Source organism: Rhinolophus ferrumequinum, chromosome 9 (assembly GCF_004115265.2).
Source record: "Rhinolophus ferrumequinum isolate MPI-CBG mRhiFer1 chromosome 9, mRhiFer1_v1.p, whole genome shotgun sequence".
Taxonomy (NCBI): Eukaryota; Metazoa; Chordata; class Mammalia; order Chiroptera; family Rhinolophidae; genus Rhinolophus; species Rhinolophus ferrumequinum.
Window position 1 is genome coordinate 11,120,412 of NC_046292.1, and position 13,902 is coordinate 11,134,313.

Sequence of the window (13,902 nt, forward strand, 5' to 3'; positions counted from 1 at the left end):
GTTCAATTCCCTCATGGGATGGTGGGCTGCACCCCCTGCAACTAAAGATTGAAAATGGCAACTGGACTTGGAGCTGAGCTGCGCCCTCCACAGCTGGATTGAAGGACAATGACTTAGAGCTGATGGGCCCCGGAGAAACACACTGTTCCCCAATATTCCCCAAGGAAAAATAAAATGAAATTTAAAAAAAAGAAACTGAGGCACAGAGAGGACAGCTGTCTGGCCTCAGGTGATGGTGCCCTGGTGCAGCCCTCACAGTCACCTCACCGAGTGAGCGGGCACAGCAGACTGGCATCGTCCTCCCCAAGCTTCAGACGTGCACACTGAGGCCTAGATGGATTAGGGACTTGCTGGCTTCTGCTGCAGGTGCTGCGGCAGCGACAAGAGGCTGAGGCTGCAGCCCTGCACAAGGTCCAGAAGCTGCAGGACGAGCGGCAGCTGCTGCAGGAGCGCCTGGGAGGCCTGCAGCGTGGGTTGGCTCAGCTGGAGGCCGAGAAGCGGGAGGTGGAGCGGTCAGCCCTGCGGCTGGAGAAGGACCGGGTTGCGCTCAAAAAGACACTGGACAAGGTAGGCTGCTCCCCAGGGTCCTCCCCGCACTTCATCCGGGTCCTAGCCATGGTTGGTCCTAACTGCATGTCCCTAGGGTCTGGGGGCCTTGGGTCCCCGGGCCCCGGTCCTGCTGCCTCTACCGTAACACCCCTCCCTGAGCTCCTCCCCCTTCCCAGACCCCCTCCTTCCTGGGCACCCTGCTCCCCTCCTGCTCTCCCCACCTAGGTGGAGCGGGAGAAGCTGCGCAGCCATGAGGACACAGTGCGGCTGAGTGCAGAGAAGGGCCGCTTGGACCGCACGCTCACAGGGGCAGAACTGGAGCTGGCCGAGGCCCAGAGGCAGATCCAGCTGCTGGAGGTCCCGCCCCTGCCCAACCAGCCCTGGACCCCACCCCCACCCCCACCCCAGGCTGAGTGCCAGGCAGTCAGTCCCAGGAGTTACTGATAGTCAGCCCAGGGCCCCCAGCCTCACAACCCACCAGCCCAGACTCTGGAGGGGGCGGCCCAAAGCAGAGAGAAGAGAGATGCTAACGGCGGATTAGCACGTGAGCCTGTGTTCATGTGTTGAAGCCATGTAGAGGCATGAGTGTGTACAGATGTCTTCATGTATGTAGGTGTATGTAGGAGTTCTTGGGCTTTTGCACATATGCCTGCATCCGTGTAAACACAGGTATTTACATGCTTGCTTTTGTGCCTGTATGTATATGGGCCTGTGTATGTGTGTGTACACGCGTGCCTGTCTAGGTACCCTAACATGCAGGCCAGGAGGGCCAGGGGCTCAGGGACAAGCAAAGATCTCTTCTGCATCCACTGCCTGCACTGGCTTTGCCCCAGGGGGCCTTCAGGCTCCTACCCTGGGATGCCCGCCACCCCCCTGCACATAGACATACATGCACACACAGGGCCAGACCCCGACTAGCGGCCTCTCCTGCAGGCCCAGGTGGGGGCACTGGAGCAGGACCATAGCCCCGTCCGGCTGGAGGTGGAGCAGCAGCAGTTGGAGCTGCAGCAGGAGGTGGAGCGCCTGCGCAGTGCCCAGGTGCAGACGGAACGCACCCTGGAGGCGAGGGAGCGGGCCCACCGGCAGAGGGTGCGTGGGCTGGAGGAGCAGGTACTCAGGTCTGACTGGGCTCCGGCCCTCCCCGGGCCGCAGAACCAGCAGGACTCCCCCGCCCCTCCCTCGGGAGTCTGGGCCAGGATGGGAGTGTGAACCTGGAGGAGGAAGGGGCGGGAGAGGGGGAGAAGGGGAAGAGGGCTGAACGTGAAAGTCAATGGCACCCACCCTGGGAACGGATGTAAAATGGCTCATCTGTAAAATGGGAACCTGCCCCATAGGATGGTTATGAGGAAGTACACGTAGAAGGTGTTCAGTGTTTAACGGTCTGGTGGATCTATGCGTGTCAGCCATGGTGGACACGGGTCAAGTGGTCATTGGAACTCAGTTTCTTTGCCATGGCTCTGCTCGCCTCTGGCCCATGCCCGGGCAGGCCCTCTCCCTGGGTGGCACAGGTGGCCTCAGTAGCTCCAGAACTCAGGGTATCCCGACAACCCTCGATCCCAGAGGAGAGAGGTGGTCTTTCTCTGAGAGCAACAGCCAAAGTCACAGGGATGTCCCTTCCTGATCATCCCTGACCCAATATGTCTGCAGGGCCAGCCTGGGCCACAGGTCCACCCCAGTCAGGCTAGGGCCGGGCCTGAGGGGTGAGTGGAGATGGGGTGGCCTCCAAATTGATGCTGAGTAGTCAAAGGATACCCGACTGAGCCATGGAACAGAATGAGAAGGGGAGAAAATACTCTGGTTCTTAGTGAGACGAGTTTTTTCCTGGAATATGCAGCATTGGGTTCTTTCTGGGGTCCAGCTGCAGTTAACCCCCCTTCTCTGAAATCAGACTGAGGACCTGGGCTGGCCGGGCTGGCCCTACCTTCTCTTTCTCCTCCAGGTATCGACTCTGAAGGGACAGTTGCAGCAAGAGCTTCGAAGGAGCTCAGCATCCTTCTCCCCTGCCTCCGGCCCCCCGGAGAAATGAGTCCCTTCCCAGCTGGTGTCCTGGAGAGCAGCCCCGTGGCTCGGGCAGGAGAGGGACCTCCTCGCTAGCACAGTCCACTCAGAGACTGGGCCTGTTGGGGCCTCCAAAGCTCCCCTGGGGGTGAAGAGGAGCCAGGTGGGCAGTTCTGCAAGGCGAGGCCTCGGTGCCAGGCCAGGACCACCGTGGCTTCCCGGTGACATCAGAGCAACCCGCCATCTGTGGGCACCACCTTGGTGCCCACCAATGAGTCACTTCAGATTGTACAAGATCCCTCCCGAGAGTGGCTGAGCCAAAGCCAGGGGTCAGGGAGACCCCCTAATCTCTGGCTCATGGGAAAGAACAGGGGTGCCCAGGCCTAGGGCAGGGGTCAGCGACCCGGGCTCTGCCCTCGCTTCCCAGAGATCTCTCCGCCTTAGTTCAGTGTTTGTCAGGAATTCTTTGGAGTTCAGAGTCCCTGTATTTTTATACCTTTTTACAATGTTAACTGTTCAGAACTGTTGTGTTTTTGCAACAAGACTCCCTTTTCTAAAAACGGTTTTGTACAGACGTGTCCCTTTACTATCAATGTGCTGCGTCCACCTGGGAGACGGGCAGGGAGACCCCTGGGGCCTGGGGCCAGAGGGATGGGGTCCCCAGGGACAGGTTCAGGGAGTGGAGAGGCTCTAGGAAGGCCTGTGGCACTTACCACCAACCTCAGGATGTTGGGGTGGGGAGGCTCTAGGGTCCAATGCCACCCACCCCATTTAACAGATGGGGCTGTTGAGGCTTAGAGCTATGACCCAACCCATGCAGCTCGACTCTTTCCAGCCGAGGCCTTCTGGCCCCTCCCCAGGACGGGACCCAGCCTCTGGATAGTGACAGGCTTTCCAGGCAGCTTGGTGAACAAATGCAGGCCTGGGAGTGAACGTGGAACCTTGGCCTGGCTCCGCTGAGTGAGCTTGGGCATAGCTGCTTGACCTGTCAGTCTCGGTTTGCTCATCTGTAAAATGGGAACCTGCCCCATAGGATGGTTATGAGGAAGTACACGTAGAAGGTGTTCAGTGTTTGCAAGGAGAAATTACCCAAATGCATGGAGTCAGGTTCCGCCCCAGCTCTGCCACTTCTAGCTGGCCCCTTGGGTGGGTTACTTAATGCCTCTGGGTTTAGTTTCCATGTCCGTAATGTGGGGATATTTATTGTACCCATCACATAGGCCTTTTTGGAGGGTTCAACAGGACTATGCTGAGCACTCATGCAGAGCCTGGTCCCTGCGTGCTGGTCAGAGGGAGGGGTTATGTTGGCTCGCCCTCTAAACGGCACCAGCCCCTCCCCTCAAAGCCTCGATCTCAGAATCCATGCACCTTGACCTCCTGCTTCACACCCTATATACACTCTTATGCTTCCACACAGGTAGCCTCTCATCTTGGCTTGCACCCCTCTGATGATGGGGGACTCATGCGCTAACAATGACAAAGCTGTGTCCTTGAACCTTCTATTTATAACCAACACACACACACATCTTTCTGGAAGGTCAGAACTAAAGCCAGTGGGTGGGGAGGCAGGGCCAGGACTGCAAAGGCCAGGCCACCGGTGCTCTGAACAGTCCCTTCTCCCCAGAGGGCCAGGTAGCCACTCAATGAGGACAGGTAGTGTTGGAGGCACGTAGCTGCCCCCTCTGTGTTCTGATCTGGAAAAGTGACTCTGAATCTTTTGTAAAAACTTGTTTTTAATTTTGTATAAAACAGAGGTGTTCTATGCCCGGGGGCTGTAGGAAATCCAAGCAGACCAGCTGGGGCTAGGGGCATAGCATACCTCAGGGAGCTGCCCTCAGGGGACTGACTCCTCAGAGGGACTGAGAAGGCATATCGGGGGCTCAGGTTCCACCGAGAGGCTTGGGATGCCCCCCACCTGGGGGCGAAGACTGGGCAGTGGGGAGCCCCCATTGTGTCCCAGGGATAGCCATATGCTGGAGGAGGGGCCGGACACAACCCCTGGGACCCGCAGTCCACTAACTTTACGAATAAAAGGAATGTCAGGCTGGGGAGAAAAGCACCAGGTCAGGCAGGGCCTGAGGGCCCCAGATCCGAGGAGGGGCCAGGGCTCAGGGTGCTAGCTCCACCCTAGCAGCCCCCGCAGCTCCTGGCACAGGAGGCTGCCACAGATTGGCACAGGCCGCTGCTGGCCATCACGCCACATTTGGAGAACTTGTCCCGACATAGGTCAGCTGTTGGGGCAGGAAGGAGTTGGGGTCAGAGTGGGGCTGGGTGATGAAAACTGCTCCCCAACCCTGGTGATCCTGATTTCAGGATCCCCTCGAAGTGGGCCTGGGCACATAACACACGTTTTAGTAAATATCAGGGGGGTGGACAATGTGGATTAATGACGAGTGGGCAGGGGGAGGGGAAGGTCTTGGGTGCGGGGCTTCCTACCTCGGAGGAGCTCCTCGTGGGCGCAGACTGTGCGGACACAGATCTCCTTGTTGATGACATACATTCGCCGGAGGCTGGGGGGTGGGACCGGGGGAGTTAGTCCCACCCTCACCCAGCCCCTGGGAGCCTGGACAGGACCTGGCATTGGAGCCGGGAGTCGCGGCCCCCAGGCTAGGGCTCAACCAGAGTTGAGCTCAACTTCAGGATTCACTCCCCAAACTCTACCTGGGCTGGCTGGAGCTGCTTCCCTCTCCCCGCCCCCAGGGCCCTGCCCACACTCACCTGTAGAAGCAGACCTCGTTGAGACACTGTTTGCAGGGCTTGTGTATGGAGTAGAGGCGGGTGCACGGGTACTGCTCCTCGTGGCAGTCTGGGTGACAGGCGAGATCAGACTGGCACCTTCAGTGTGGGGCCCAGGGCTGGAGAGGCAGCCCCCAACCTCACCACTGGAGACTGCCTCTCATCTCAGGGTCTAGGTACGCCCTGCACCCCCGGGCCCAGCCTAGATGCACACGCCCAACACATGCATACGCAAAATTGGACTTTCTGGGGCTGCCAATTCTATACAATGTATTTACAGATACACAAATTCACAACCACACCTTGAAGCATATATTCAAACATATAAATTCAAACACAAATCCACACCCACAGACACAGGGTCACAGAAGTCCAAACCAACCTCACAGGAGCACACACACCACCCGCCTGAGCTCAGGAGGGGGAGACAGGACCCCTCCCAGTCTCGCTCTCTCAGGCTCTTGGCTGGGGCAGCCCGGGGCCTGCTGAGCCAGCCTGGGCTTCCTGCCTCTCCTATCTCCGGTGCCAGAGCACCAACCGCTGCCAGGAAGACCCCAGCATGCTCCCTGCCCCTCCCCAGTGTCTGGGAGCACAGGGCCCCTCCCAGGGCAGCAGCCAACTCAAGTCTCCAGCCAGGCCCAGTGGGATTTCCCAGAGCTGCCTAGGGGGCCCTGGAGTGCTGGCCTAAAGCTGGGGCACATCTGCAAGCCTCCCACGTCCACCACCTACCCAGCAAGAGCAAAAAACCTGGCTGTCTCTGTGCTACCAGGGCTGCACTCCACTCCACCCCAACTTCCGGGGCCATGCTTATTTCTCCAGCTGTCAGGAAAGCTCTTACCAAGAGGCCCGGGCTCCGTGGGCTCTGTGTCTGCATTTCCTGGCTCTAGTGTCGGGAAAGGGGCAAGCAGAGGTCATTGAGGGAAGTCTATTCAGGGCAGGATCGGGGGGTCACCTCTCCCATCCCTGGCACAGACCCCCAACTCCCAGGGTTGACGGGAGCTTGTGACCTACCAAAGGTGGGGGCCGGGATGACTTCCTGTTGGACTTGCTGCTGGGACTGGAACTGGAACTGTTCTTCAGGGGGCCGAAGAGTCGCCTCTGCAACAGGTCGGAAGGGGTCTGCTCCTTCCCCGCCCCCCAGGTCTCCATGGGCTCCCCCACCCAGATACCTGCCCATTCTACCCTGACCGCGCCCTTTACCTTGATAATCATAGTAGTCCGGGTTGTCTGAAAACAAAGATGAATATGGAACGGGGGTCAGGCTAGTTCCCAGCCCCAGGGGCAAAGGAGGTCAGCCAGGGCCCACCCCTGCTGAGATCCCCATCACCCTACCTCCCCGGTCCCTGGCTGAACCGTGCACACCTGGGGATGTGGGAAGGGCTGGGGGGACGTCAGGGGAGGCAGGCGAGGCCTTACCGATCTGGTCACTATAGTGGGTGTACTGGACGTGGTCTGGGAATGGTGGCAATGGGTCCAGGTCATATTGTCCCTGAGCCAGCAGGCCTGCGGTGGGGAGGCAAAACATGAGGGGGTGCCCAGCAGGGCAGGACGCAGGGTCCCTGAGGCACTTCTGGGAGGGGAGATAGAGGTCAGGCAGGCCTGCAAAACCCTAAGAGCCTATAAGCCGACTTGTAGACCCACAGGATCCAAACTCTTTCTTCAACCCTAAAGGCCCTTACGCGCTCTGGTCCTGTGTCACCTCACTGACGTCATCCTGCCCATCTCCCCCATGCTGGCCTCCAGGCTGTTCCTGGAACTCCGCACGCTCCTGCCTGCCGCCGGGCTTTTACACTTGACTCTCCTTAGGCCGATGGTCCTAGTTACCTTCTCCTTCAGATCTCAGCGGAAATTTCAACTCTGCTAAGAGGCTCTCACTAGCCCACCCACCCTCTCCATCTTATCCTGCTGTTTATTTCCATCATAGCACTCAACACAATCAGACATTTATCATGTCTACTTGACGTGATATTGGCCTCCCTTCCCTACGCTGGCAGCACCATGAGGGCAGAGATTTGCCTGCCTGGTTCATTGCTATATCCCCAGGGCGTAGCCCAGTGCCGGGCACATAGTAGGAGCTCAACAAATATCTGTTAAATGAATGCATCTTAGACTTAGCAGGGCCTTTTGATCCCCACTGATAACTCCTCACTTGACCAACAGGGACCCCTCTAAGATCAAGATTGTATAGGATGGTTGAGGCCCAAATGGGTCTAAAACCCAGGCCTCCAGACTCCCTGCCTGGGGTGCCCCCTACTCCGTCCGGCACATAGGCTCCTGGAGGGTCGGCAAGTAAGAGGAAAAGCATGAACTCCTGGAGCCTGGTTGTGTGCCCACTCTCCAGAATCCTGCCTGCCTGCTTCTGTGGATAGTTGGGGTGAGGGCCCAGGAAATGCCTCCGACTTTGGGAGGGGCTGGCCAGTCCAGTCTGCAGTCCAGGAGGCAGGAGGCACTGGGCCCAGGCAGCTGAGTTCTGTCCATAGGGCACTGCCAGCTCTGTCCCCCCCAAACCTCACTCTCACCCACATAAGGGGAGCCCCCACTCCAACCCCAGTAGCCACTTACCCGGCAGGAATAGCAGGAAGAAGTAGGCAGCTCTCATGGCTACACGGTGAGGCGGGCTGGGCTGGTGTCAGAGGACAGCTAGAGGAAGAGGAGGGGACAAGCTGTATCCCAGGCCCACTAACCCAGGACCGTAGAACCCACCTCTGCTCCCCTGAATTCAGCCTGGAGAAGGAGGCCCTCGGAATAGAAGCCAGGCATATGGAGGGCCTGGGAATCTGAAGGGGGAACTACTTTGGTGGGACATCTGCTGTCCCTGATGGCCCTGTGGGTGTTCAGGTCTCAAGGGACAAGACCTCCAATTTGGCTCCAAGGCTGATCGTGACAAATGGACAGATCCTACCCTGCCCCGCTCAGGAAGGGGACATTTCTAATCCCCCACCAGCCCTGACCCCGCTCTCTGTACCCACTACCACACCCACCCTCTGGTTCAGCACCTCCCCAGGTGTCGAATACACTGATCACGTGACTCCCTGATCCCAGGCCTATCCTTGGGACCCCAGCCCTGTCCAGCTAACACCACCGCCCAGACTCAGCAGCATCTGCCAAACCCACCACCTGCTCCCAATGAAGGCCTGGGCCCTTGCTCAGCAGGAAACTGCATGCATAGGCCCCAGGGTCCCTAAGGGAGTCAGGCCTGGGCAGGGCTCCCACCCCCAAAAGATTCCTTTTCTGCCAGGCCTCCCAAGACCTGGCTGTCCATCAGACTCACGAGACTGTGGTCTATTTGTCTGCGGCAGCAGGAAGCACTTAGGGTGGAGTCTAATGAGGGCTTCTCTGGCTCCTAGAAGGGCAACGCTGGAGGGGACCATAACGTCACCCAGCTTAGGGGTGCTGACACTGTATGACAAGCGTTATGTGTGTGATTTTTGGGGGGACACACACATAAGAGCTTTTCCCAGGCTCTTGAAGTTCAAGAACTCCTGCTTGAGTCCAGCCTCCAGGCTTTGGCCCCACAGTGGACTTGGCAGAGTCTACAGGTCCCCATGTCCAGTTCCAGCTCAGTGGAGGGCAACCTCAGACTGTCAGCCTTCTGCTGGGAGGGCTGGGAAAGAGCCCACAGGGGTCATTTATCCAGGAAGCCCCCTCCCTGCCACAGCAAAGAGAGTTCTTCCAGAAAGCTAACTGGAAACCTAACTTTGCCATTTCCCCTGGGGAATCTAGGGAGAGGGGAAAGAAAGGAGCAGAAACGTAGGCATCTTTTTTTCCTTCCTCCCAGTCCTGAGACTTCTGCGACCCCTGCCCGTTTCATGCATGTACCGTCTCACTCCCTTCCTTAACCCTCACTGCAGTCAGATGAGGTGGGTGAGGAAACTGGGGAATGGGTGGGTGGGTGGAGATGAGACTCATGACTCAAGCTGCCCCAGAGGCAGGGGACATCTGGCTCCCCCCACCCCCATTCCAAAAACCCTTGGCCTCCTCCTGGACGGAGTGACTGAAAGACCTGGAGCTCCTTCTTTGCAACTCCCTACAGGGCCTCGCTCTCCCATCCTTGTCCCCCCTGGCTGATGGTAGCAGGGCTCGTTGGAGCTGTCACCACTCAGGAGGAGGCCCTGAGTGAGAGGTGATGAGGGAAGAGACCTCAGTCTGTCTCCAAAGCCCCTCCTTGGCTCCTCAGCCCCCTGCACAGACTCTTTTCCTCCCAGAAGGTCTGGCACCCAGGCCCAGGCTTATTGGGGGAAGGGATCCCGGGCAAGGGGTGTGGCTGTAAAGAGGAGAGTCCAGTGGGAGTAATGAATTGTAGCTGGGGACATCTCCGAGCACTTCTACACTATGGATTTTTGGGGTGCGGGGGAGGCCAGGACTTGCCCAGGAGACGACCCACCCCTTCTACAGCTATGGACCCCCTCCCCTCTGGGTTCTTGGGGGAGGGACACAGGCAGGGCCTACTCGGAGCCCCCTGCCCCCACGCTCACTCGGACGGAGGCTCAGGAGGCCGGGCTGGGGTCGGCTGGAGGAAACCAGATGTTGCGGCCCGCACAGCTGGGAACAATCAGCCACGGAAGCGCTGCGGCGCGCTCTCCCAGTCTCTGATCTCTCTTTGTCTCTCCGCGTCTCTGTGCCGGCGCTCCCGCCACACACCCCCACCCCACCCGCCACATTCCAACCTCCCAGGGAGAACAAACAAAAGCCACCCCCATCCCCGACGCCCCCACCTCTGGCGCCCCCCGAACAGGGACTCTCCTCCCTTCGCAACTCGAGCCCTCCGCCTAAAGCGACCCCAAACTTTCCAAGTGCCCTCTTAGCATCTGTTCAGACAGCCCGAGTTCAGGGACCCCGGCAGCCGCCCCCAGGGTCGGGGACCCGCCTCTGGAGGCTCTCCGACGCCCCTGCCCGCGACCCGGGCACCCCGAGCGCTTCCCGCCGGGTTCCGCCGTTAGGCCCGCGCCTACCTGGCCGGGTCACTCCACCGCCGGCTCCTAGTCCGCCCGCTGGAGCCGCCCCTTTGCCAGCTGCGAGCCCCGCTCCTGGCCCCCGACGGGCCGGCGCCCGCCCTCCAGCCCCGGATCCGCTGGGTCCTAACGCGAGCGCTGCCGTCCGGGTCGCCGCGCCCTGGGGTCTTCACCCGTTTCTGGGGCGGCCCTGGGGGTGTGGGAGGCGCCTGAGGAGCCAGCGTTAGGTCTGCTCACACTTCATACTGTGCAGAACGCTTTCTCATCTCCCCATCACGTCTGGCCCTCAGTCAGTGGTGAGGTGGGTGAGGTGAGCGTTTTGCCCCATTTTACGGGGAAGGAAACCAAGGTTCATAAAGGTAGTTCACCCACAGCCACTCAGCTAGAAGTAAGCCTTGCCTTCCCCTCTGGCTTCTCCCAGCTTCCAGGATACCCTCCCTGGCCTGGTATTCCTCCTACCTCTCTGGCTATGCCTTCTGGGTCTCCTTAGCCATCTTTGGGCCATGCCTGGCTTCCATGCCAGCATTTCTTTCAGCTGGAGGGCTCTAGCCTACTGGGTCTGGCCCCACAAATGTCCCCAAGGCACATCAGATCCAACAAGGATCTAAGTCCACTACCTCCTGACCCTCCCCCAGACCTGGCCCTCAAAGGTGTTCCCACTCAGTGTGGCACCACCAATCTAACATACCATTACTCAGGCTTCGTCCGCTGCCATCAGCTCCTGCATTCAATCCAGCACCTGGCCACTAATTCTGCCTCCAAAATAGCTTTTGAGTCTGTCCACTGCCCCCACTGTGGTGTAAGTTACCGTCTCTTGCCTGGACTCTGTAATAACCTCCAGTCTGGGCCTTCCCAAGTGGGCCCTGCCCTTCCCGGCCCACCTCATACCCTGCCTGTACTCCTACCTAAAGCCTTTCACTGCTTTCCCATGGTAACTAGGATCAAGGCTAATCTTCCCTGTGGCCCCCAAGGGCCCTTCGCTGTGCTCTGACTCAGGCTTCTCATTCCCTGCCTGGTCCCCATCCAGCCGCATGGCCTTTTGGCAGTCTCTCACTAAACCCCTTCCTCTGCTGCCACTGGGCCTTTGCTTTAGCTTTTCTCCCTCCTGGTTGGCTGGCGAGGTCCACCTCTTTCGGGTTATAGGTCAAACCCACCCTTCTTCAGAGGAGCCTTCCCTCTCCCTGTCACGCTCCTAAAGCATCTTCTGCTTTACTGCTCACAGCTGTCATGTTGTCCTATGTCTGTGGGATCATTTGAAATCTGCCCCTTCCTCCCCACCATGAGCCTGTCAGCCACAGGAAGACAGGGACAAGGTCTGTTTTTTTCTCATCCTGTTTTTGCTCATTAGGCAGAGTGCCAGGCTCAGAACAGCTCTTCAGTAAATATTTGTGGAATCAATGAATGTACACTTGATTTTCCCAGGAGAGATTGGCTGTGGGAGATGGTGGGGGGGGGGGTGGATGTCCCCTGCCTCTAGGGCAGTCCTCAGACCTGCCTGGTCATGGGAGCTGAGGTCCTGAGGCAGGGGGCTCGGGGGTGGGGAGGAGAAGACTGGGATGCCCCTTGATTCAGGCCCTGGCCATCAGATCTCCTCGCCCCCTCATACCTCAGCTGCCAATCCCCTAGACTGAACGCTATGAGAAAGTGGTCCCTCCTTATGTGTGGTTTTGCTTTCCCGAGTTTCAGTAACCCGTGAAACACTACGGTCTGAAAATATTAAATAGAAAATTTCAGAAATAAACAGTTCATGAGTTTTAAATTGCACACCGTCCTGAATAGCGTGATGAAATCTCGAACCATCTCGCTCTGTCCAGCCGGGACATGAATCATCCTTTTTTCCATTGTATCCACGCATATGCTCTGTGCCGGTTAGTCACTTAGTAGCCATCTCAGCTATCAGATCCGCTGTCACGGAACTACAGAGCTTCTGTTCAAGTCACCCTTATTTTACTTACTGATGAGACATTCACATAACTTTTATTACAGTATATTATTATAATTGTTCTATTTTATTATTGTTGTTAATCTCTTACTGTACCTAACTTATAAACTTTATCATAGGTATTATGTATGTATAGGAAAAAACATATCGGAGGTGCCAAAAAGATGTATACAGGCGGACACTTTGGTCAACATTGCTCAAGCAGTAGTTCGCCATCATCAGGAGTGTCTAGAATCTGATGATGGGAACCACTTTGAGCACCTCTTGTGATTGCAGAAGTCAAATGTGACTTGTAGTCATCTTTTGTTATTGGTATATATTGAGTATTACAATTTTAATACAGTTTTCCTTTCTTAAAATGTGTATACTTTATTTTGAATAATTAAATGTTACTTTTTTAAAAAAATTTTTATCGGGGAATATTGGGGAACAGTGTGTTTCTCTCCAGAGCCCACCAGCTATAAGTCACTGTCATTCAATCTAGTTGTGGAGGGTGCAGCTCAGCTCCAAGTCCAGTCACCGTTTTCAATCTTGAGTTGAAAACTAAAAGCCCACCATCCCATGCGGGAATTTGCAACTTGTTGTCGAGAGCTCGCGCTCTAACCAGCTGAGCCATCCGGCTGCCCCTCCGGAAGCTCAGCGGCAGCTCGTTGTCTTCAATCTAGTTGTGGAGGGCGCAGCTCACTGGTCCATGCGGGAATCGAACCGGCAGCCCTGTTGTTCAGAGCTCGCGCTCTAACCGAGCCATCCGGCCGCCCCAAAATGTTTATACAATTTTGTGGCACCCTCTGTAGTATTAATAGGGTGTGGTACTACCTCTGGTTTCAGGCATCTGCTGAGGGTCCTGAAACGTAACCCCTGTGGATAAGGGGGGACTACTGTATGTCTCATGCATCATTTGTTCCTCTGTGCTGGTTTGTCAAATGAATGAATGAATAACCATCTGCCACCCCCCTCTCCAGTGTCTATCACAGAATAACAGGGACTTTTGTCTCCTGGAGTGCTAAGGGCTCTGGGGGCCCATCCAGCCCTCTGTGCCCTCCCGTAGCCTGCCAGGCAGGATCCGAGTAGAGTAGGAGAGGAAACCTCCTGGCAGAAATCCTGCCCCCAACATTTAACAAAAAGGGGGAACTGAGGCCCCAAAGCTGCCAACCCTAGAGTCCTGGCTTCCAGGTCCTCTCTGCTGCTTCTACTTACTCCCCTGGCTCGATGAACCCACGCAGAGGTGGCAGCTATTCCAGGGGGCAGTGGATGTGGGTGCTCTTCTCCCAACGTCCATGGAGATTTGTTCCTTCCCGGCTCGTCTCTCACACCGGGTTGCACACTGCACACAGGCAGAGGCCGTTTTTGTTCACCGGTGTAGCCCATGTGCTTGGCACATGACTGCCGCAGCAATGCCTGAATAATTGGCTAAGGGGAGGGGAGGGATTCAAACCCAGGCCTCTCCCTATGCCCTCTGGCCTCTCCTTGAACAGCAAATGCCACCCTGAACTGATGCTGGCTGAAGACTCAGTGCCCAGTGCAGGTACTGGATGGATGTACCTATTGCCAGTTACCTTTTCATACCCCATATCCCTCCTCCTCAGTTTGATTCAACATTTACTGGGCTCCTAGTCCTAGGGGGGCAGGCCTGGGGATAGTACCGGGGCTTCCAATAATGACGCTGGCAGGACTTTGGAGGGCAGGAATCAGCCTTGGTTTCCTGCCAGGCTCAGACGGGCCAGA

The 13,902-nt window shown here is 57.3% G+C and overlaps 2 protein-coding genes across 5 annotated transcripts in view; one reads left to right on the plus strand and one right to left on the minus strand.

Moving 5' to 3' along the window:
• CROCC (ciliary rootlet coiled-coil, rootletin) overlaps positions 1-3,094 on the plus strand; it is a 39,906-nt gene extending 36,812 nt beyond the window's left edge. The window contains exons 34-37 of the mRNA XM_033113770.1: positions 367-567; positions 775-906; positions 1,483-1,659; positions 2,489-3,094. Of these exons, the coding sequence (XP_032969661.1) occupies positions 367-567; positions 775-906; positions 1,483-1,659; positions 2,489-2,575 (597 nt within the window). The 3' untranslated portion in view covers positions 2,576-3,094. The remainder of the gene's footprint in view (positions 1-366; positions 568-774; positions 907-1,482; positions 1,660-2,488) is intronic.
• Positions 3,095-4,320: 1,226 nt separating this feature from the next.
• Positions 4,321-11,210, minus strand: MFAP2 (microfibril associated protein 2). Of its 4 annotated transcripts, none has more exons than XM_033114862.1 (10): positions 10,924-11,210; positions 10,236-10,425; positions 7,846-7,923; positions 6,700-6,789; positions 6,484-6,510; positions 6,295-6,381; positions 6,122-6,166; positions 5,266-5,353; positions 4,984-5,057; positions 4,321-4,778 (listed from the first exon to the last, which is right to left on the minus strand). In XM_033114862.1, the coding sequence occupies exons 3-10, from the start codon at positions 7,880-7,882 to the stop codon at positions 4,675-4,677; spliced, it is 552 nt and encodes a 183-aa protein (XP_032970753.1). In that variant the 5' UTR covers positions 7,883-7,923; positions 10,236-10,425; positions 10,924-11,210; the 3' UTR covers positions 4,321-4,674. The 4 variants fall into 4 exon arrangements, with proteins under 4 accessions (XP_032970753.1, XP_032970755.1, XP_032970752.1 ...); XM_033114864.1 differs by having other exon boundaries at positions 6,700-6,786; positions 10,924-11,208; XM_033114861.1 differs by lacking the exon at positions 10,924-11,210 and having other exon boundaries at positions 6,700-6,790; positions 7,847-7,923; positions 10,236-10,441.
• Between the last annotated feature and the right edge of the window lie 2,692 nt (positions 11,211-13,902).